Here is a 26,511-nt window from a genome sequence, read left to right as displayed (position 1 = left end):
TGCTCTGAATGACGTTGAAATACGTTATGTTAGCTTTAGTAATGCCATGTTATCATGCTTAAATATTGTACGACGATAAGAGATACATTAATAACCAAAAAAATACTCTATCAACATCTTCAATGATAATTATTATCATGACTTAGTTAACAGTTATTATAATAATACCATTGTTAATTGTATTATTCAGGTTTAAATGGATAAAAAACTCATCAAATAAAAATGTATTTGAAAGTAAGGAAAACTTGCTTAAAAGAATTGCTTAATGATCTAATGACACTTTGAAAGTTAAAGATTCAAGTTAACTAAAGAAATATATTGTTGGAAAAAGAATGGTGACGTTAAGTGAAAAAACATGGAATTGATAAAATGGCGATAAAATAGAATGGAAAATACATTTAAGACTTCACAAATAAACAAAAAAAAAAAAGTGAACTTAAGGTTGGAGTAAGGTCTGTTAGGATAGAAGATCGATTAAGATTAAACATCCAGTCGGTTGAGTTTAAGAGACATTCCAATAGTCTTCCGGAATTGGCTACTTTTGAAATCAAATCAAGGACTCTGTTTAATTTGCAAATAGAAAAACCCGAAGAGAGAATTAAACTACTTTCTACTACATAAGGAACTCTATAGACAATCATCTTTTTTTTCCTCATCAAATTGATGTATATTGACTTCTATAAGTATTGAATTTATTTCTTTTAACTTATCTTACCTTAATGATTTCTAAAGTTGATACTGGGCTATTTATAATGAACAATGTGACAGTGAATAGTTTATTTATTTCATGCTTTTAATTGAATGAATGACGCTGCTAAGTAATATCAATAATTAAACAAATACATAAGTGTCAAATAAAAATAGAAACAAGCTCTATTCTAAAGGAAGAAGCACGCGACCGGAGACCAATCAGAGTGACCACCGAACTGCAGAATTATCTATGCCTTGGTTGCATTGCGGTTTTGCGTCCATTAATTCGACGATATCCTGAGGGACTTAAATAATTAATCCTATAATACTAATATCGATTGAACAAGAATAACTAAATTGCCATCATCAATTTAAAAGTTTAACACACGCTTCCATCTTGATCGATTAACTCTCATTTTGCTACTAACAATACTGTCAATTATCAATGAAAAATGACAATCATAAAATATTTTATTATATTTATAACAAAAATTTTGTCATTATTCCAGGTAATATTTTTAAATTTTTTTATGTAAATAAAAATAATACCAACACATCAACAGACTTATCATGATTCCGACACTTCAACTATAAATAATGTTAGAAGTGACATGACAAAGAATGTCATGGAAAAACAAATCAAAATATTTTGTTACCTCAAATAAATGAAAATATATATATATATATAGATATATATTTTATGGTCAAGTTGAAAAAAATTGTTTGGCATGATCTCAATTGGCTAATATCAAGAATGATTCTTTGTGACTTTTGGCACGACTTCTTGTACCCCGTACTGTTCTGTTACATTTATTTATCTTTCATTCTTCCGGATTTTTTTATTCCTCCATTTTGTTTAGATTTGAAAAAGGAAGCATATGGATGTAATTTTATGAAGAACAATTGTTAAAATACTTAAATTTATTTCTCTATCATGTAATCGTTGTTAGTGTAGCATGTGTTATAGTATCAAGTTGTTCAAATTTGGAATCACTAAAATAACTAATGTTAAGTGGATTAGAGATATTGCTATACGTGTTAGTTAATTGGCGGTTTTCAAATGTGACACCAATGTTTTGTGTTTGACGAAGTAATGGGTATTCCCTGTCGACGTGTTGACTCATGGTGACAGCACATAGTCCACAGCAGGCCTAGAATAGATGTAGTATCATCAATCAAAGTTTACATTTGGTCCCTTGATCATGGATATTCTTTGGATACATTTTCTTTAGCTTGCTATTTTGGATACCAAATGATTACAATTAAATTAAAACAAATTTTATACTTATTTATACAGATAAAGGAAGTAATTTATTGTGATAATAAAATGGAAATAAAAGTGTAGAATACATACGACGAATTTTATTATTCTATTTCAATGTTACAAATAGTGAACAATAAATATCGACATTAAAATAATAGCCAACTTGACTTATTGAAATTTCATTATCGTCATTATCAGACACTTATTTATTTTCTTAGTATTTAGTGATGATTTATTAGTATCAATTAATCATTAACAATATTTATTATAACGTTAATGTTACAATACGATTATATTATTATAGTGGAATGATATATTTATAGTTTCGTAATAAAAATTCTTTAATGATAAAAGAATTTTACAAAACTATATAAATATACATGGTATCGTTGCGTTGCTTGATTTATTGTATTTGTCAGCTAATCAAGATCCTTAACTACATTACAGGCTTTCAAATAGACTGGCACAATCAAAGAATCATCAGAACACACGTACATCCTTTAATGAAATTACACCTTTTTTTTCAGTTTTCATTTAAGCTATATACAATTTATTTATTTTCTATTTATCTCTTTTTCTATAATACAAATAAAAATTGATATCAACATATTAATCACCATCATTCAGAGTATGGTTAGTAAAGTAAATTTTCAATTACATATAGCCTGCATATCATATATTTTTACCATCATTTATCATGATAAGCTTTCATAGCAATTCCTTTTACCTTACTTTTCTGAAAATGAATTATTATTAGTTTGAATTATTTACTCAACTAAAAAACTTTATCCAATTTTATGGATAATAATAATATATTTTAATATCATAACTTGTATGATAATTATAGCCAGAAGAATGTTTTTTTTTTTTTTTAATTATTCTTTATTACTATGCATAAATAAATAGATAAATAATTATTTATTTAAAATAAAGTTAATTAAATAAATCGCAAAATATGGATAGAATTTGAGCAATTTAATTGAATAAATATTTTATGTTTATACAAAACATTTTAATCATTCTAGAGAATTTTGCAATACCGAACTATTCTATTCTGTTAAATGAGAGTATTGGTTCAGACAATGCGACGAGTCAACGATCCATTCTCTCTTGTTTGAAATAACATTCTAAGAAGTCTTTCTCGAGAATCATTCAATAAAGGTGTAAAAGAGTTTTACAGGTTTGTTTATTCCGATTATGTTCAAATTGGCTCAATATCAATTGTATTTTATAGCTAGAAATGAAACAATAAAAATAAACCGTCTCAATAAAATCGAATAGTTTCCAATATTTTATCGGTCGCTTTTTACCTTTGATGTATTGGAAATTTATGTAATGATATAAATTACCGACATACTGATTTATTTCAATTAAAATTACATGATTCAATTGTCATTCCATTGATCACATTTCTACTATTTTGCTTCATGCATTTTTTATTCCAAATTTAGAATTTATCTTTTTTTTTTTCAACTGTATAAATGAATAAATAAATAAATCAAGTCAAAATAACTTTGAATAGTGAGTGAATGTAGAAAAAAATAATCTGAATTCATTATGTGTGTGCTTACATATTTAATAAAAATTTAAATAATAATAATTTAAACTTTTATAATAATAAAAAATGTGGATTGTTTAGTTTTATTAAAAAAAAAATTAATTTCCAGTTGTGTTATTATTTTTTTTTTGGAGCTTCTTAAATAAATGTAACTAGGAGAATTATTATTTTAATATCACTTTGATATGTTGAAAAATTGACGCGACTCAATTTTCAATATAAATTTCCAACGAAAATACAAAAATTACATTTTTCTTGTTGATTTGCAATCATCGCGCCGTGTATAAACATTTTTATTACCTTCAGTAATATAGTTACTTTTTTATGTGACTGATAAATTGGAAGCATTTTTTTCTCTTTTCATTGCATTTTTCGTGTAAGATGTTAAATCAAGTGAATTTATGATCAAATAATTCATTTTATTTAAACATTTGTACTCACATTTACATTATCAACTTTGCATTACTGTTAATACTCTTGTTTTATTATTGCAATAAAATTTTTTTTAAATTCCAAAACATCAGAATATCACCATACTTATATAAAATTATCACCTGTTTTAGTTTTACGATGTCACCAAATACTTTAATTAATCATTGAAATTTTAATCATTATCATAGGCCAAATAGCAGTTATTGAATAATTAATCAATAAATAAATTAAATTATATTTATTTGATAATCACTTATCAAAACAAAACACTTAAAAACAATTTTATATGTAAAATATATATTTTAAATATAAGAATAATTAAACAATATCATTTTTGGTTTATAACAAATTAAATTAAGTGAATATAAGTGAGACACTTAATTTAATTAAAATTTAAATTGATTAATATTATTTAATATAAAAACTAAAAACTTTTTTTTATGGATCTTTTTAATACACATTTTACTCAAAACGTGTACATAAAATTTATTTAATATACAATTTACGTTCTATTTTAATGTTATTCTTATATTTAAATCTTATATTTTATATCAGCCAAAAAATTTTACGTATAAAGTTTTTTTATCGTTCGAAAAATTACCTATTATCTACGATATTATTTAATAACAGCTATATACAACAATGCTTCTTATAATCAGAGTTGACAATGATAAAGACGATGATGATGATGATGATGATGATAATGATAATGACAATGAATTAAGAAGAAAAAATTACAAAGGAAATCAACGATGCATTCTGATATTGTTTGTTCCATTTTTTTTTCTCCCTAATAAGTTAATAATTTATCTAATTATACATACGTGATATCTTTACGAAAAACGTTGTGAAATGTCACGAACGGTATTCATTGATTATCACGATTTGCTGTTCATATCAGCCCCCAATATATTAAATTAGTGGATATTCAAATAAAGGATTAAAGTCAACTTAGTTGTTGACAAGGGATGCAAAATCCGCCTTATGGTCACCTCCCAAGTGTTGACGTAATCAATAGAAGGACGAGAATTAGTGTGGCTTTAATGTTTGAACCACCACCGTGCTGCATAGCCGCTGGATTTTCTCCTGAAACAACAGAAATTAATTCTTCATCACAATATTGTTAAGCCACTACAAAGTTTTAACAAATCTCCAAAACTTATCAATTGAGAACAACCATATTTTCTATTCAACAACTTCATATTTATTGAAATAAATAATTTTTTATTGACATCAAATTGAATATATGAATATATCAATGTAACAACAAAAGAAAATTTTGTGGAAATTTTCTTTTAAAATAAAATGACGATGAATTGAAAAAAATTGATTAAACGATGTGTTAACTTCTGGTAAAAAAAGAAAAAAAGGACTGCAGTATGACAAAAAAGATAAATATTTTTAATAAGAAATGTGATTGCAAACAGAAATATCGATAAATCATTCTAAATACAGAGATTTCTTGAAAAAAATTTTTCATTTTACCTGATGGAAATACGAGCCATTGTGTGTAAAAAACTATACGAATAACGTGAATATAGAATTGAATATCTCTCGTATAAATCACAAAGGAATTATAATATTTTCCCTTCATTTTTTCCATATCTGTAGTATCATCGAAGTTTTTATCTATTGTTCTACCTATCCGTTGTGTAACAACACCCAGCTTTTGTAATCTACAAGTGGATCATGTATAATTCTTTCTAATGAATATTTTTTTTTATTTCCAGAAATCTGTTTTTATGTATTTTTTCTTTAACTATTATGAAGTAACTCATCGTAGAAAACAAAAAAAAAAACTAATTTTACCTGTACATATTTTTACATTATACTTCCTTCATTAGTAACATATTTTACTTTTTTACTAAATAATTAAAAGTACAAGCTAATGAGATTACTTTAAGATTCTTACAATTCTACTGAAAAAAAAAAAAAAATTCACTTTTAAAAAAGAATAATAAAAAGTGCAAATGATTACAATTGTTTCAAGTAGCAGAGTTATTTAAAAAATTCAAATTTATTTTAAAGTTTTTACATTTTTACTCTGTTAATATATTCATAGTCTAACGAAAAAAAAGAAGTCACTGAATTATTTTAAGGCATAATATTTTTAATCAAAAAATTATTTAATAGAAATTGAACTGTGGTTAAATAAGTCTTTTAAATCACAATGGTAAGATTCTTTTTATAAGAATCTTGCAATGAGTTTATAAACCTTACGATACATTTATTCCACAATTAAATAGAGTTTTATTTACTGACAAAATATATTTTAAATAAATATTTAAATAATAATAAAGATTAATTAGAAATTGATAATTGAAAGCCGTTAAAAATATTTTAATAATTCAAATCAATATTAATTATTTTTATTTAGTTAAAAAATACCATGACAGATAAATATTTTGTGGTTTTCCGATTCGATGAAACAAGAAAATCTCACATTAATACAGATGAGAACGATTGACACAATGTATGTATCGATACATTCAACCGTTGTCCATACCATGAAGCTTCCGGTAGCTCGTAATCACGTGTAGATTGTATGAATCCCACATTGCATTGGATACAATAGAAGACGAATGCAAAAGAGAAAGATTCCAGCCACATTTACATCATACGATGATCGTTCAAAAGATGAATAAGGCCGGATCGTGCAGGCGGATAAAGCGAGTTCCGAATGCAACACTTCAGCCCAACCACAGCCCCGGTGATAACGTCACCACCGATTGTTTATGTCGTGTCCCGAGTACACGGAAATCAACATTGATATATTGGTACTCATAAAAAAAGTTAACGTCCGTTACAAGCAACAATTCTGGAAGTGAGGTTTTTCACCCTGTAATTTTGTTAATCTATAAACTATTTTTTTTCCCCCTCGTAAACTACCACAATAAATTCTATCGTCATTTTTATTTTTTATGAAATGAAAAGTTAACGACATTTAATATTTTACTACTTTTGAAGCTTGTAAATCAATGTAAACGATAATCAACCGAAACTAAATTAAGTTTATTCAGTACGTTAAAGCAGTAAAGAATTTTAATTATTCTATAAAAAATCGTATCGAAAAAAAATGAAAAGAAAAAGTTTTATCTTGAATTTATTCAATTGAAAATATTAGGGAGTATGGTTGATAATGGAACAAAGAGAAGATACATTCGATTATGATGTCATTTGAAATTAGAAACTTAGAGGACAATGGAAAGATAATTTTTGTAGATCAGACAAAGTTTGATTCCGAAATATAATCATACTTAGATAACAGTTCTCTTACACTGGGATCACGATACATGCTTCGTAGTTAACCGACATTCACAAGAAAATTCATAGCGACAGCTTTTAGGAATTTTTGTTGTATTTATACAAACATGAACTAAGTAGAGCTGAACTATAGTAAAAAGAGTGTGATACACAGAGATCGTGAAAATTTTTTTTTGAGAATCGAAGCAATTTCCGGTTTTAACCCATTTTAGGGATGAAAAAATTAATTTTTTGTAAGATTGATCTGATTCCGCATTTCTACGCATCAAGACGAGGAATATGAGTGGTCGAACTTGGAAATCGGACAACTTTGATTTTTCGACCCCAAAAAATGGCAAGTGGTACCCCTTTCCATTTTTTTTGGCCAAAAAATAAAGGTACTCCGATTTTCATGTTCGACCACTCATTCTCTTTGTCTTGATGCGTAGAAATATGGAATCGGGGCCCAGCTCAAGAAAATTCACTTTAACACCCTTAAAAACGGGTTACACTAAATACAAATTACGAATTATCATCCCCTTGACTTTAAACCCCTATAACTCATGAACGGAAGGTCCAATGACTATTTTTAGGGACGTTTTAGAAACCTTAAAATCCAAGCTAAATGTGTATATCCATACAAAATGTGTAAAAAATTTCTTTTACCCTTAAAATTTCTAAAATATAAAAAAAAATCACATTTTTTTGGGAAGTTGCCAACTATTTTGGCAATTTTAAGGGTGAAAGGAATTTTTAAAACATTTTTTAAGGATATATATTTGTAGCTTAGATTCTAAAGTTTCCAAATACCTCTCAAAGATCATCATTAGATAACTTGTATGAGAGTTATAGAGGTCCAAAGTTGAGTGAGGGTCAAAAAATTACCTATTCTTTGACTTTGGATCTTCATAACTCGTCGAAAAATTATCAAACAATGGTTTTTAAGAGATATTTAGAAACTTCAGAATCTTAGCTAAAGATACATATCCATAAAAAACGTTTAAAAAAATTATTTCACCCTTAAAATTGCCAAAATAGTTGGCAACTTCCCAAAAAAATGTGATTTTTTTTTATATTTTAGCAATTTTACGGGTGAAAGAAATTTTTTGAACATTTTTTATGGATATGCATATTTAGCTTAGATTTTCAGCTTTCCAAAACGTCCTTGAAAACAATAATTAGACTGTCCGTTCATGAGTTATAGGGGTTTAAAGTCAAGGGGATGATAATTCGTAATTTGTATTTAGTGTAACCCGTTTTTAAGGGTGTTAAAGTGAATTTTCTTGAGCTGGGCCCCGATTCCATATTTCTACGCATCAAGACAAAGAGAATGAGTGGTCGAACATGAAAATCGGAGTACCTTTATTTTTTGGCCAAAAAAAATGGAAAGGGGTACCACTTGCCATTTTTTGGGGTCGAAAAATCAAAGTTGTCCGATTTCCAAGTTCGACCACTCATATTCCTCGTCTTGATGCGTAGAAATGCGGAATCAGATCAATCTTACAAAAAATTAATTTTTTCATCCCTAAAATGGGTTAAAACCGGAAATTGCTTCGATTCTCAAAAAAAAAAAAATTTTCACGATCTCTGTGTATCACACTCTTTTTACTATAGTTCAGCTCTACTTAGTTCATGTTTGTATAAATACAACAAAAATTCCTTAGAGCCATGCATAGTAATCCTGAGACACATTAGTCTTCTACTCTAAAAATGTTTAAATAATATATTAATTTTATTCTTTTGAGTCAGTTTATCTCCAAGAAGCAAACAAAAAGGATACAAAATAATACTTAAAAAAATAAATATCTTTTGTCTTAATCGATATTAAAATCAACCACTTTACTTCCTCCACATAATTACTTAAAAAAAATAATCATGATAATCCAAAAAATAACTGATCGATTTGTGTCCTTAAAATATAGTTCATAGCGAACTTTAGCGATAGCTAGATCACATACAGTTTCCGCCGGGCAAGCATTTGGTGTTCTTTTACACACAGCAGTTTCGGTCGTTCCTTGATGTAAGAATATCCATATAGAATATCACTATGTAGAAACTGCATGGCTAGAAAAGATGAGGTTGGCTCACAGCCAATGAACCCGCTGCGATTACGATTGTTTATTGCCCGTGATACCGATCAACTCTTGCTGAATGACTAGAGTTAGTTTCGCAGTCGTGTATTGAACCACGACTAGGTCAACGCTGATGAGCATCTTTCCACGACATTAGATAAAACTGCAGGGGACCAACTCAAATCCACCATTATTTTTTACTTCCAAAGAGTAATCAATTTTTAATACCTATTTTTATGAAAATATGCTATTAAGATTTATTTTATATCCATTATAGAAGTTTTAAAAAATAAATAATTATTTAATAATAGTAATCTGACATTTATACTGAATAAAAAGCTCTTTAAATATAAAAGACTAAGCAATTAATTGAGAGAAATAAGCAATAATCATAATAAATCCAAAGTTTATACTCTCCATTAAATGTAAATTTTGTGGTTATTTTATTGATGTGTATTTAAAAAAAAAATAGAGATAAATTAACTCATAGCATTTACAGAGGTAGAATTTTATCGATATAATTTGAACTGGTTGAAGAGAATGTATATTTAACTCTAACAGAAGTAATATATCTTGACTCATCTGAAATTATTCATGGTAGTTTTCACATCAGTTGATTCACTAATTTCCAGATTTCTCTATTCCATTTGTCGTCTGATTCACATCTCAAGATGATATTTCCTCGGAAACATTAGGTTGGAAAAAAGATAATATTAGTAATAAACTAACCAAGTTGATTCTCCCACTGGTAAATTGAGTTACAAACTCCCAATGCATTCGCATACGTTATAATTTGCCTGAAGCGATAGTCTCTGTCTAGGTATATAGTTGAGGTCACGTACAAAAAAGGTTGTATGCAAATTGAGCTGTCAAGTACCCATGGGAGATTCCTTCGGTATATTATACATAGTCGTACGCTTCTGTTAACTGAGCCTTATGACAAGAGCTTTACAAACTCCTCACGCTCATGGTACGCGAGTACTAGGATGAAATGGTGAGAGTAAAAATAAGAGAGTCAAGTAAGAGAACAGATAGTAGGATGATAAAAGACACTAAACGGTGGAAGACACGCAATGAGAATAGTGTCAAAAAAAATAAAGAAAAACTGCTGAGAGGGGGCAGATGAGACTAAAGAATGGTCGAACTGAGTTGAACAAACTTGAGGCCAACGTTATTAATGGCCTAGGCGTGACACCTCACGAAATAGCCATCTTAGCTTTCAGCTTCCTATACCTATAGTAAAGACCTTTTCTGCTTTTATATTGCCAAGCTTGTCGTCTAATATTCATTAACTATTTTTTTAATCACCCCTGGAATGATTGTGTTAAGAAATAATGGTTTGTTTGATAAGATAATTTTAGTCTATTAAGGTAGTATTGTTATTGTGCTTTCTGAAATTAAATCACTTTTTTTATTAGTTTATTCAGTTATTTTATAACTGTTTCAAATAATAAAAAAGACTAAGTGAAATGAATTTCCATAATTATGATCGTACAGTTATATTGAAGTACTTGAATTATTTTTATAATCCACAACAAGGTTGTAATGATCTTAAAGTTAATGATTTCTAAAAGTTCTCTTCTTTTTTTGAGGTGAAAAAATTATTGTAAAAAAAATTTCTGAAATTTATAATTAATTTTTCTTTAAATGAATTTTAAAATAAGGTTTGCAGCCATTTTAATGAGCCCTTAGGAAATTTTTTTATTTAGTCTCATAATGAGATCAAGTAGTCAGTTAACCTGATTCTTTCTTCTACCAAGTGTCATTAAAAAAACCTACATATTTAGATGACTGATTATTATCATAATTTACGTTGTAAAAATTTGTAAAACCAAATATCTTTAGATTGTATTCTGTTTTAATTAATATCAAGTTAGAAATGTAAATCTTTATTTAAACACTACAAATCATAGTGTTTTATTTTAATATATTAAAAGTGTGTTTTAATATGAGGTCACCCATTTGATTAACATTGTGTCGTTTTTAAAACACTTGAAAACGTTTTAAAAATGGTGATGTTATATCAAAACACTCTTAATGTATTTAAATAAAACACTAAGATTTGTAGTGAATTCATTAAATGTATTTTTTTTATTAAGTACTTTAAATCTCTAATGACGTTTCTGACACCTGGAAAATATAAATATTATAAAATAATTGTATCCATACAATGATTCTCAAATGATGGATTTTGTTAGCAACGGTAGACCATTTTGTTTAAGTTGGTTCACGACTGAGAATAATACACATCAAACATTTTTCTTTTTTATTAAATCTTTCTTGTCATTTTTCATAAACTTATCCTTTCAAAATGTCCCTATGTGTACCATTATTTTACCACATATATATAAATAAATAGATATTTAAATATTTAGTTAAAAAAAGGGTTCATATGTTCAGTCTGCAGTTCTTGAAAAATAATAGTCAAAAATAGTAAGCTTGGAGATAAGGTTTAGCAATCAGTGTATCTATGCTGAGAAACAGCTGTAGTTTTAATTTCTCTAGTAGTTGAATGTACTTTTGTTAAAATGAACAAGTTAGTAGAGTTCTAATTATTAAAATATCTGTGATTCTTATTAGAGTTCTTCCTTTGCTAAAAGACTTTCTAAATAAAAATAAATAATAAATTTTCAAGTCTACTTTCTTTTAACTAATCAGTATTAATTTTTTGTTGTTGCATTGAAAAACTTAATCACCTTCTTACTGAGTAGACTAAGTATCAAAAGACATTATTGTGAATACTAAATTATTGTAGAGAACTTAAAAGAATAGCCTATTCAGTTAAACTTTTAAAAAATGTTCAAGTTCACATCTCCTCAACTCTAAGCTTATCATTGAGTATAGAGTAAAAGTAGTGTTCAAGAACATGAATAACGATAATTTTTTAGTAATAAAAAAAAAAAAAAAGTAGGAAAGGTGATAAGAACAAAATGGTACCAGATGAACCATCTATAGAGTAAGACAATGGAAGAAAAAAAAAAAAATAGAAGATGGTGTGATGGTAGAAAATGAAGCAGAAGTGCAAGACATACCCTAAGGAGGTTTACAGCTGCACAAAGATAACATGAAGTAATGTTCTCTATTCTGAGTCACATTTAATTAATATTCTCATTAGCAAGTCTATGAAATATGTTTATACGTTTTACTATGTTTTTCTGCAGAAGTTCATTATTTATTTGTCCGATAAAAAAATACGGTGAGTATAAATAAAAGAATTAATAAACAAATTTCATGATTGTCACTTTATATTGACATTTCACAGTTTACTAAAGGAAACGCTTTGAAATGAATTTTCTCATTTTAATCTTGTTATAGGATACATTTAAACTGTGACGAAGTGTAATTATGATTGAGAAAAAAATGATTCTCGATCTAGATACATTGTCTTTTCATCATTATACGTGTGTAAAAGATATCGTAGATAAGATATCAGTGAAGATTTTTGAAAAAAAAACTTACAGGATGACATATAAATAACACAAAAGGCTGACGGAAGATACAAAATAAAAAAAAATAAGGAAGATAAAAGCCAAAGAATGATGAAACAAAATGTGGAAGTCTTCAGAGGAGTAACGAGAATGTCACGGAGAGAAACTCACAACTGCTTTAGCGGCACGGCTGACTATTCCGAGTCATTTCTACTTGGAAAAACGGAGTAGAGGGACAAGTAATAGAGAAACGCAACTTCTATTTAGAAGGAATGATATATCGCTGCCTATATATTAAACGGTGATGTCACGTGTTTTTAAAAGGAAAAAGAATGAATAAGGTATAAAAAATATAAGAAAAAATTTTTCTTGGTTATACACATTGTAAAATAATAGAATGAGAACAACTAATATAAAAAGTTCGTTTATTAAAAGTGACAGAATCAAAGACAAGACATCTAAAGTTAGCTAGTCTCAGTCCTAAATTGGAGATAAACAAACTCTCCCCTCGTTGCAATAAATAAATTAAATTGTGTATCAGTTAATTTAATTAATAAAAAATAAATAAAAAAAAAAAATAAATAAATAAAATTAAATAAAAGTGTTAAGAAATTTTTTAAACTAAAGCTTAAAAATTAATTTCATTATATAAATTTTATAAGGTATTGATAATGATATATTTTTTAAATTATTTTGATATAAAAAAAAATAATGAACAAGTACTGCTAAATATTTGTTCAGCTTCAGGGCCATTTGAAAACAATTTCTATTCCCTAAAGTGTCGTAACATGTTTCATGATTTTTTTTACATTTTTTATCACCATCAAAAATCTATATAAACACTTCAACAATGTCACAAAAATATCGTTACAAATATTCGAAATATTGCTTGATAACTTTACAAATAAATGTACATAAATGAACGAAAAATCACATCAATATTTCAAACTTCAAGTTTTAAAACACTTTTTGATCCTTTCAAGTAAGAGTAATCATACGATTTTAAGGATATCTAACTTTTGTAAATTATACTAATGGCAGTGGTAAAGTAGTTTGATTTAAATAACACCCAAACGGTATGATAAATATTTTAACAAACTTCTTTCCAATATACGTATTCTCGTCATTTTTCCTTTAAATAACACATTAGATGTGTGTAAAAAGAAGAAAAAAAAAGAGTTACTTGAGTAAAGTTTAAAAATAGAAAAAGAAATTGATTTGTAGTATTTTTAATGCATAAGGAATGAAAAGAATGTTGAAAGTGTCTGAAAATTTTCAAATATCTGAAATATATGTTTAGTTACATTTTGTACATTTTACTAGTGAATAAACAAATAAAAATACCTTCAAGATTCTCTATTTGAAGAATAACATTCTAAATAAAGAAATAAAAATGAAAAAAATACTTTATTCCATGTAAACTGAATTCTTATAGAATACCTTTTTATAAAAAAAAAGAAATTTTCGTATAAAAAATTAATCAATTTAAATATAAAAAGTCTTTTTGTATAAAAGTTCAGTAAATTTAATATTTCTTTTGACGAATAAACTTAATGTATCATAAAATTCATTTCACGATCAAAGAAAAGGTGAAAATTAAATAATAACACCTCTAAACACTACTGTATAATTACATCAGTAAGTATTATGAGCTTTATTCGTTTAAGACTTTCTATTAAGTTTAATTTTTAAAATGTGAGCAACAACAAAGAAAGTCAAACCGGAGATTTAAAGATGGTTCAATGAATAACCTTGAAGGAAATCAATTTCTCTAACATCCACAAGACTGGAAAATTATATTGATCACATCTTGGGTCAAAGACCGTTTGCTTTCAAAGCCATCTTTTATGTCTGTAAGTTTACTAACTCCTCTATTTTCTCAACATCAACTCATTTCATTACAGCATGATAAACTTATACACAAGCACTACAAATATTATCACTACAATACTAACTACTTTATATAAATCAAGATATTTTATCTTTTTTTATTCCAACATGCTATAAAAAAACTAAATCTACAAAAAAAAAGATTGTGTTGTTGATAACAAAAGACTTGAGAGATCATACACTTTAAACCCAATTAATTTTGTTGAAGGTGAAGTATTATTTCCATACATTATTCAGACAGAATATTTAATAGTTTTATAAATAAAAAAAAAATTTTTTTAAGCAACAAAACATGTTTTTTAAATTGTTAAAAGCAAAATTATTAAACTACTGCACATCAAAAGACTAGTTTTAATAAAAGGAAAAAAACAAACTAAATATAAATGAAAAAACTAGTCTCTGTAAAGTGCATTATTTGATTTTTCACAACGAACAGAGCAGAAAAAAAAGTTTAAAAAAAAATAGTTGAAATAAAAATAAAAACAGATAAAACGATGGAGTAAGTCAAGAGATCGTTAAATGTACATCGATGGTAAAACAACGAAGATGCATTATCTCAATACGTACCGTTAAGTACGTGGACGGAGACTGTGGTTGCTGCGACATCCGCTAAAGCACAGCTGTAGTTTCCGCTGTCTTTCTTGTTGGCATTTGCAATGTATAGTCGCGATACCGCCCCCTCGGCGCCCATATCAGTCTTGACGCTGAAACAGAAAGCAAACATACAAGGGCGTTAGCAAAGTGTATCTGGAGGGAGGACAGCTAAAGAGAAAATACAAAGAATACTTTTCCTCAACTCTTTATAAAATAGAAATCTATTTGATATAACATTGAGCAAGATGTATCGTTTTAAATGCTTTATAAAACCATTTAATGGTCTTTTAATGTTACAGTATAGAAAATAACTGATTCCATTTGATAGTACAAATACGATATGATATGATGAGATTGAAATATAAATGTATTTACAATCAGTTGATAGACCGTTTATTTGCTGTCATAAAAACAATCCGGGTGTAAAGTATAAACTTAATAGAAACGAAAAACTGCCTTTTTGTTTGATTAAATTTTGTATTCTATTTTTGTTTTTTGCCTTTTTATCAAAGTAGTCAAGTTATTTGATGCCATTATTATTCACAATACTAAATTTCATGATATACTTTATTTTTTGTCAATTCAAAAATAAAATACATCAACCTCTAATTAATTTATCTTTAAATAAACTTGAATTTTTTTACTCAATAATAATACTTTTTTCCATCGGAAATTTTAATTTATAATTCAAATAGTAATTAAAGTTTCAAAGAATACAATTCTTTACAAGAAAGTTTATAAAAGAAATACATTAGTTTTATTTTTATCATAAAATTGAATTCTATTGTCATTGTTTTGTTTCTTAGAAGGACATCTAGTGTAATAAAAAAAAAAAAATGTAATTGTTGAAATATAAAATAAATAATTAATACTAATGGGAAATAAGTTGATAATTGTATTGTTAATTGATAAAAATGGAGTTTACGTAATCAGACATTTACAGAAGATACAGATTGAAACTAATGCACTTGGATGGCAGAAGCAGAAAGCTTAAGCGGTTGTACAGTATGCTACAAATCGGATTAATGGAGTAATCTCAGGTCTCCTAGAAGACAATCACAACCAGTCTGTGCTTACAACATTGGTATGTAGGTTAGACGCTGACCGAATCTAAATTGTAACCAAGAGACTCCGGAAACACAACAAGTAACTTGGTCAGTATGTTATGCACGCTCTCGAAATGAGTTAAATCACATTACTTGAACCGTTTGAGACAACTCACTCTATTTTTGTTCCTTCAATCAAATTCATTTGATATTTAATTAAATATAGATGGAGTGTTGAGTACTATTTAGATTTAGTCTTAATGAGACATTTATTTACAAATGTTAAATAACAACAAAGAAAAAATATTATGCTAATGACAACTTAATTAGGGAAAAAATATATAACCATAATTGTTACAATGGGAAGCAAGTAAGCATGCATTTTCTCCAACTCTACGATGTTTAAAGTAAGAGACTGAGCATGACTCTTGAAGCACTAAATAACGAGGTGCACTGAGTATTCTCTTCTCACGAGCAACCTGAGATAATTCTTTTTAAAAATGATTTCATTTGTATGGAAAATTTACACAGAAATTTGTGTAAATCACAGTAGAATGCATTGAAAGTTTTTGGTACTCATTTTATATTTCGTTAGTTTTATTTGTATTACTTGAATTATTTTTTTTTTCATTGAAATATTTATTAATAAAACATTTATTAATAAGCTAAGAACGACTTGATGATGACTAAAAATAATATGCAAGCTTTTTGAATGTATGTTTATCAACAAAGTCAGTATTATATTCAACTTTTGATGCTTTGAAGTTGTTGAAAGGACATTAAAAAGAATGATGATGAGCCTTTTTAATATACTGACTTGAAATTATGTTGATAAAATATCCAACTACATAAAGCAACTTGAATTCTTTTCTCTTCCTATATTTTTAATCCTATTTTTACTATGTTATTTTCTTCTTTTTACCTCTAAAGATAACATGAAGGCAATGCATACGAAAAAGATGAAGTGCACTAGCCATCACCTCTTTTACCTCTTTTCAGAATTCCGAGATGCCGCAGTGCCACAATACGTAATCTAACACGCGCGGATGCCACATACCACCAAGTTAGTTTTTCTGCTACGGGAATTTAATTCCAACCATATTTTTTATCCCCCTTTCCGACCCTCTGCATTTACAGTCACCCTTGAGTTGGTTCTATAACCAACCCATTCTCATCATTCTCACCTCACCTATTGCGCATGTTATTCTGATATCGTTTAACATATCAACCCTTTAAAACCTTAAGTTTATTATGCTATACATACATATTAAATACACAGATTAAAACTGCTACAGATAAATGATATCTTTTATATATGAAACAATAAAATAATTAAATTTTTAAAAAAATATCATGCATATATATTTCAATTTACTCTTATGTATGGTATTCAGTTGAGTATAAAAAAAGAAGTAAGCTGAGAAAAAAATCTACTGTGAACAAACTAATATTTTTTTTTATTAATAAATTCAAAATTTTGAATAGTCATAATAAAAGGTTTTTTTTGCAGTTGATATGGCAACATTTTTATGGATAAAGTTTTGATGGTTACTTAAAGTAAGTCATTGAAAGAATACATTTTTATTATGCTCGATTATTTGGAGTATAATGAACCAAGTAGTATTCTAATGTTTCGTTTAAATTTCAAGATTCATGGGGTCTCAGAAAGTAATAATTAATCTAATGTCACTTTATTCATTCTAATGCACTCACGACAGATCTGTTTGATGAAGATCAAATCGCCAGTTGCTTCAACACCTGAAGCACAGCCACTAGATTATCTCCATTTATTTTATTGTTGTTAATAAGAATTTTTTTCCTTTCTTTTCTATTCATTTAAAAATCAAAAAAACGAGGAGTGACTGAATGGATAACCTCCTTAAAATATTACTCATTGTAAAATGTTAACAGATTAATCTGTAAATTTTAGTGTTTTATTTTAAAACATTAAAAGTGTTTTGGAATGATGTCACCCATTTGATTAACATTGTCTTGATTTTAAAACGTTTTTAAGTGTTTTATTAATCATCATATTGAAACACTTTTAATGTTTTAAAATAAAACACTAAAATTTACAGTGTTGTAATTTACATTTTTTAATTAGAAAAAAAAAAAGGTTATTTGTATTTAAATATATCATAATCTTAAATCAAATCTCAAAATATATTCTTCAAACAACATTTCATTAAATTCAATAAAATATTTTATTACAAATATTTCAAATACATTTTATTAATTAGTATATAATTTAATTTACTTATTATTAAACCATGATTTAATTATCAAGATGAGTGAAATACTTGAAATATTTCAATAAAACCGAGAATTAATTTTTGAAGTTTCAAATGAAAATGATAAATAATAATTATTATATTATGATGAAAAGAAATTTATTTTACACAGTTAAAATCACTAGCGATGACGGATGAAAGAGCAATTATTTTCCAGTGTTACCGACTTTTAATTGGCATTCTCGCTTCTGACGAGAAATCACTTTGGTAGAAATTCTTGGTGAATCAATTCTACAGGCGAAGTGCAACAGACGTTCTTCCTATTTTCTTTCATAGTTTCATTTTCTCTTTTCTCTTTGATTCATCGTACAACCGCAAGTTTCTTTAACGTAAAAAAAGAAGAAATTCTAGGGTTTCCATTCTGGCTTAATTACTTAGAAACTCCACCTCTGAGTGTATCTTTCAACTCAAAAGCAAAATTTTATGCTGATTTCTCAATAATATGATTTTTTAAATCATTATCAAAAGCTAGATAAAATCATTGTTTACTCATTTTATCAGCAGAAAGGGTTATTATTTTTCACCAATACTTTTGAAATGTATTACATTATTCACATTTAATTAAAACATTACTGTAATTCTATAGATCATTTAAATAACAGAATTCCATTGAATCAGTATGTTTTTTTAAATTAAAATAACCTAAGCAGAAATGAATAAATTAAATAATATTAAAATTAATGTAAAATGATAGATGTTTCATTATTTTGTAACTCTCTCCAAAAGAAATCAACTTCAATATAGAATAAGTCTATTTAAAATTCATTAAATATGTACTATGTTTCATGAGTATTTCGTATATCTTGTTTCATGCAAATAAATTGAACAGAATACGTATTGAAAAGCTCTTGTCAGCCAATAAAAACTAACAATAGTGAAATAAAATCAGGCAGTATTCTACCCACTTCCCAAACCTTAAAGCACTTTTTTTTATTTATCTACTTTTGTGATGTTTAAATTTATTTTTTACTTTAAAATTTCCACTAAAACTCTTTATATTCAATGATACCTAACGAACATTAAACTTAAAAAGTTTGTTGAATTTAAATGCACACCCCAAATGATAATTTTTATAATTTATAATTATAATAATAATTTAAATTTAGTTTGATAAATTCATTCCAAAACCAAAGATAAATCGATAAATGTTTATTTGTCAACATGTTCATCTAAAGTAGCAAACACTTGATCGTGGCCTTTGCAGGTCATTGAATTGGTTCAAAGAGATTTGATTTCTGTTGGTCAAAATACTCTCAAAGCCACTTTATGATACTCTAGCCAACTAAAGATGACTTGATTCAATAATTGAATAACTTTCAATTACCATAGTTTGATGGATCTTGAATTCCACAAAATAACATTCAAATCTTGAAATAACATATTGATGCAATGATTTTTCTCAAAGGGAATTAGCTTCTTTCTAAAACAATATCCATTTTTCGGTTGAATAAATTTAATTAAAGATCATTATTCTCCTTTTCGATAATATGTTAAATATCATTGAAGTGTAGAAACCGATGAATTGAGAAAGTTTCCAACCTCCTTTCGTGATGTCATGACCATAAGATCTATATTCTCGCAGCTTCCATCATCTTCCTATATATATATATTGTCTTCAAAGTTTTGGTTAACCCTTGTCACGAATCCTAACTTTCCTCGACGAATCAAACTTATGCCAAGAGAACGTCTTGAGTATGTACCTATGAAAGATGTGCATTAGAATTGGACTTAGAGACTGAGTTTATGCAAACGTATAGTATTCCAAAGTCCACTTATTTTTGAGAAGAGTATATTTTATTTGCAAGGATTGATTTAATCTGATTTATCGAATGAAAAAATAATTAAATAAATATCAATATATTTGGTTTCGTTAATTAATCCTAGTTTAAACCTTCAATTAAAATTGATACAATAATCAAAATTTATAACATCATTTACTTGTTCACTAATTGGTTGATGAAATGATTATTAATAATTATGTATACATAATTATTAATACTCATTAATAATAAATTAATTAACTCATTATTATTAATGAATATATTTATTACAATAGAGTATTTTGAATAATTTAACATTACTTTTTAGATCTTGACGTTATTTAAAAAAATGATTGGAAGTAAAGTTTGTGAATACTGATGCATGTTCAATGGTCTAGAAAACATTTTACAAAAATAACTTGACTTTTCTTAAGAGTATTGTCGTTATGTTATAACAGAACATTTGATCTTTTTCGTGAAATATCTGATGTTTTACATAAGCATCTTGAATCAATAATATTCATGCTTTTAAAAATTTTCGTAAACTGTTTCTTTTTTTTTTTTTCCAAGACCTCATATTTTTATCACTAGAGTTAACATTTAGACAACTAGTAGAATTTAATTTTGTTTTCAATTTACCTAAGTCCTTTTCAAGAAGCAACCAGAGAAGCATTCAACTTTTCTTCGCCATCTTATTCTTGGCTTTTGTTACCATCGTATTAGTTGGTTGTGAGGACACTTGAAATATAATCTAACTTGAAAATTGAATTTCATCGTAAATTATTATTTTTTTTTTTTTTTATCAAAATGTACATTAAGAATTTTTTTTTAATGTTTAAAGACGTAATTTCGTGATGACATAATTTAGAAAAATATTCTTAATCAATAGTTCTACTGTATAAACAGGACAGAAATAAATTCCAGCTTAGTGTTGAGCTTAAAAGCTCTCAATGAGGCACTTGATCATTGGATAACTTAGACATTTTGATGGCCACAGAATTTAGAGGCTTTGAAGTCGAATTCTTATGAAATATTTACTTTTGAGTAATCTAAAAATGATTATTTATTATTTTAAAAATTATCTCAAGACTTTAAAGTTTAATTAAAGCCATTTTTAAATCGCATAACTCATAAAATCCAACCAATATCATTGATAATTGGTAAAAATAGTTTCCAAAACGAATATGTAATTGCTTTGTGTTCTGTACATACGTTTATTCAGATATTTTATGATATCATTACGTGAATGTTCTATCGTGAAATTGCCTTGCCACACACTCAGTAAGCGAATAATTCGATTGCTGTGAGAATTTCACTGATACCACATCCCCAAAATCCCCATCCTAATCGCGGGAAGCTCACTTTTCTCTCCCTTCTGTTCCATATCGATATAATCATGTGGAAGATAGGAGGTAGAGAAAAGATAGCTGTGGTTGCGAGAACTCCCCAGTATCCATATAACAGTAAATTCATCTCAACACTATACCAAGTATCCAAAAAATTTCCTATTTTATTCACCACTTGAACGAAATAGACATGACACTATTTCTAATTAAAAAAAGATATTTATGGTGATAAGTATAGGTAATATATTTGATAAAAAAAAAAATAATCAGTAATATCAAAATTTGATGGTAATATCTAGCAAGTAACAGATATAATTCACACAGTTTGTGTCGTCATAAAAATTGAAAGCATGCAAATGACTAGAAAATATGTATGCAACATATGGCAAGTGGAGGAAAAATAGGAGAGGATGCAAAGAATGAGTGAAAACTTGAGTTAAAACCAGATCTGGGAGGCATACTGCAAATATATATTATCTAACTGCTTAATCGTCCAACCTCACTAACTTTTTATGGCCTATAATTCAAACTTTCTATCGCATGTTCTTCAACAAAGCACATAGAGTAACTTATATCTCTCTTTGGATCTAGGCTAAGTGGGATACAAAATATGCTAGGCAGCATTGTTTGAGAAAACCCCGGTGGTAATACACTACATAGCTAACGGGTGCCAACGACTATTCCACAAGAATTTCATGGCACTCGTGGACACATACAAGTGCTTTGAATTTCACCATTTTATACAGAATAGATAGTCCACTACGAAAATTCATATTCATTATACAGTTATAAGCGTAGAATTGAGAAATTCACGTATAAGTAAGTATTCATAAGTTATCTAAACACCAACTACTCTGCTGGGATCTATTAACATATGTCTAGTTCCTCATGAGTTGCAAAATTTCTTGTCAATTGTACCTTTGAGATTTCATCACTGCTAAAATAAATACACTGCCAATCGATATGAATCATTTTCGTTCACTCAACTATGTTATATCTGTAGTGTAAGTGTATTATGTCAATACATATTTTTAAAAGTTTTATGTTCAAGTAACACATGAAATAAAATATTAAAAATAAATAAAAATATTTAACACATGTTTTGCATTAAAATAAAGTAATTAATTAATTTATAATGTGTGTTATTTTAATTTATATTGTTATATACCTTACTTATTTTTTATACGCACCCAAGTCCTTCACTGGAAACCCTTTTTTATATCATCCCCGATTTCCTAAAGTTGGATTTTAAACTCTTTCAGGTTTCTCCAACTTTCCTTGAAATAAAACCAGTTACACTAGCCCTATGAGTTAAACTTTTGGTCAATCCTTTAAATAAGAGACTTTTTACATCATTTCCATCACTTAGGATCTATCCTCTGAACTACTTAGATCTTCTAGATTACTTATACAACAAATATTCTGTAACTTTATGTACTTATTTATTCGTTAATAAATGTATAGTGTGAATAAACAAACATCCAGTTATTAGGAATATAATAACATGGATTGGGCAGAATAACGTTATTAATTGGAGTAAAAATAACTTATTTAATAATATAACAAAAATGATAAAAAATTTGTAGGTGTATTTGATATAAATATATCAATAACACAACATACTTTTGTTATTCTAATTAATATCAGATAATATTTAATAAATACACCTCGATAAACAATCATTTTTGAATCCATTCGTATTTGTTCTTTCTATATTTGATTAAAACTTGTGGTTATAACCAGAAAATCGTAACTGGAAATTATTCACAAGAGAATCAATGCCAATTACGTTTACATTGAATAAAAATATCAAACCCTGAGGGTATTGTAATATTCCTGAATAAATAAATGACGATAACATAAAATGTATATGTTTAATTGCATCATTTATTGGATCGTGAATTTCAAAAAAAAAATAGTATTTTAATAGATATGATTGAATATGTGTATAAATCTTTGATAAATTATTATTTAAAATTTAAAATGAAGAAAGAAAGAAAAATATCTCCTGTCAATTTAATCACGAATTAGTCAGTTTTCAGTAAAATAAGCTCGTATAAATGTGCTTTATTTAAATACTGTGAATATAGCATTGGTAGGCTTTTGGCAGAAGGATTTTCCGGAAGAGTCGAGCTTACCATTCAATTATACGTAAAAAAATTCTAATTGTCTATTCTGAATGTCAGTCAAGCTGTGGCAGAAAATCTTTCTTTATTCACAAGCTATTTATTCATGCAAATTCACGAAGTAAGCACGCTAGTTGGTAACATAAAAAATTTAAATATATAAGGATGGACGTATTAGGATGTAAAATGAATGATAAAAATTTTTCAACTAATTAAATTTGTCTCTACATAGAAATTTTTTGTGTTAAAATATTTCATCACAACGGTAGAATACTTTTAAATTTTCTAAATAAATAGAGAATTCTGAACAGAATAAAATAAATGAAGAAAGAAAAACCGGGGTAAAAAAAATATTTGGGTAATAAAAAATTTCATGTTTTATCAATTTACCTACGCATATATATATACATATTTTATGTCCTAAAAATATGATATTTGCTTAATAAATAAAAGATTAGCATATTGGAAAAAACATTTACATAATTTTGAGAAGTTTGTTAAACGCTTTAAATAATTTAAAACATCATTGGATACCCGAAAGCTATTGAATTTCATGGCAAATGTGTAAATGATGATATTGCATTCACAAGTTGGAGTAAAACGCAGGCGCATCGCTACTGGGTAATCTGGTTGAGTATGAGGAAATTTTAAATCGACTCCAGTGAACAGATCGGGTTTATACGTGTAGGAAATGTAGAATAAGAATGATAGCAACAGCATATGGTATACGAAATATACTTTTGCGACACTTCTCGTATAGTACAGAGACTGTATTGCATACAAAGAGCTCTTTAATACCGTCGTCTTTATAGCACTGCACCGATGAAACCTGCAAATCCCCAAACTTTTCGAAAACTTTCTCACTTTTTTCAATGTATACATGTTTGCACTCATTGCAGCATGTGACAAGAATATTATACAACACGATAACATGGTGGTAAAAAAATTCCCCTTCCCCCCCAAGTCTTTTCTTCTTTTATATTAAGATGCATTAATTTTAAAATATCTTTTCACTAAATACTGCATCATTATTTAATTAATATTCTTTATAAATTAATGTCGTTAATTATTTTTTTCATCTTTTTATGAAGCATCATCACGTGAAAATTTTGTTAATAAAAGTAAAATTTTTTTGTATCCAAAAAACATTTTCCATCTACAAGAGGTAAATTTTAGCTCCAACTTTAACTAGTTTCATTATTCCAAGATTATACATTCACGTTCACTGCTGAGTGCTCGTCTGTAATAATTCACAAGTACAAGTCGTCTGTATCCTTTTCAAGCTGTTAAGTGTATTTCGTGGAATGATAAATAGCAAAGGAAGATGTTAATAAATTTCGAAACATATGTAATGTTTTATCTTGAAAAATATTAATTAACATTACATGTTTTATTCAAATTTTTTGTCACCAATCTCATTATTTGTTTTATTAAAAATAAAAACAAAAAAAAAAAAAATCCTAATGAATAATTAATTTAAAATATAACATATCTTTTTTTAAATATGTCACAAACAATGTTTTATATAATACTGTTATTTAAAATGACAAAAAAGACTTGTTAACGACTTTGTCATATTATTTTTCCTTCCATTCTATGTTTATTAATGAATGAATGTAACTCTGTATTTTTAAAGCAAACAGTAATACGGTAAAAAGGATAAAGGTTTAAATTTTACTTAAACATAAATAAATAATAAATATGATATTAATATTTAATACATAATTTTAAAACAGCTCAATGAAGTTGCTCTTATTCTAATAATTTTTCTGAAAAGTTGGAAAGCACTTTGGTGATAAGATATCATTAAGAAAATTTCTTATTCATATACCACCTCATTTGGATGGGAATACGGTGCTTGGTATTACGCAATATTTCATTCCATGATATCTGTATCCTCTCTTGCAAGTAAAACAATTTTACCTCTTGTTTATAAGAAAAGAAAGAAATAAAATTACTAAAACAAGTATAAAAATGAAAAAGTTGGTTTACTTAATCATAGTCAATGTTGTTTGCTTTATGATAGAAAAAAAAATTGTAGTATAAAATAAAGAGAATAAAAAAAAATAGAAATGAATATAAAAGTAATAAAACAAACAGATACAAATTCAATATATACAATAGTTCATTTATAAAGAGGAAAATATTTTTCAAAATTTTCTTTTTATTTTATAAAATTGAACAGATAATGAAAGGATTATTTCAATTTCAAGTATTAATTATCTTATGTAGTTTGAATAATAAATATTATATTTATATAATCACCAGCAAATTTAGTTCTCTATCATGCATGAAATGATGGAGAATGGTTTAATCACTGGAGGCAATTCATTAGCCACAGGCGAAATTGAAAAGTTTTATCATATCTGAAAATATTTGCTCAGATTAATGGGATTATATGTAAGTATTGTTTGTGTTTCTCACGTATATAAATCATAATGACATTAGTTTATCTGATTTATTATTTAAATATCTTTTAATTACATTAAACTAATTCATTCAATAAGTATCAATAATCATTTTGACATTGATTTTCTGCATTAATATTATTACAGAATTGAAACATTGTTAAAAGTTATGTGTATCAACAAAAATGTTTGTATAAAGTAGGTTGAACTTTCAACTCAAATACTTAAAAATTTTTAACAGCTTAAATTTACGAGAAAACTATTGTTAACATTCCAACATATATCTTTTAAATCATTTAATATAAAACTGTTTGTATATTTAATCTTAATTTTAAATACGCACCTGGTGTTAACTTAAATAAA

The 26,511-nt window shown here is 27.0% G+C and overlaps 1 protein-coding gene across 1 annotated transcript in view; it reads right to left on the bottom strand.

Moving 5' to 3' along the window:
* Positions 1 to 4,577: 4,577 nt before the first annotated feature.
* The window catches only part of LOC118066785 (peroxidasin-like), a 76,571-nt gene continuing 54,637 nt past the window's right edge, over positions 4,578 to 26,511 (bottom strand). Inside the window, exons 7-8 of the mRNA XM_035083109.1 lie at positions 15,145 to 15,281; positions 4,578 to 5,030 (exon numbers count right to left, since the gene is read on the bottom strand). Coding sequence (XP_034939000.1) covers positions 4,933 to 5,030; positions 15,145 to 15,281 — 235 coding nt within the window. The 3' untranslated portion in view covers positions 4,578 to 4,932. The remainder of the gene's footprint in view (positions 5,031 to 15,144; positions 15,282 to 26,511) is intronic.

Source organism: Chelonus insularis, unplaced genomic scaffold (assembly GCF_013357705.1).
Source record: "Chelonus insularis isolate UGA/USDA-ARS -01 unplaced genomic scaffold, ASM1335770v1 contig_355_pilon, whole genome shotgun sequence".
NCBI lineage: Eukaryota > Metazoa > Arthropoda > Insecta > Hymenoptera > Braconidae > Chelonus > Chelonus insularis.
This window is presented reverse-complemented; position numbering and strand designations above follow the sequence as displayed.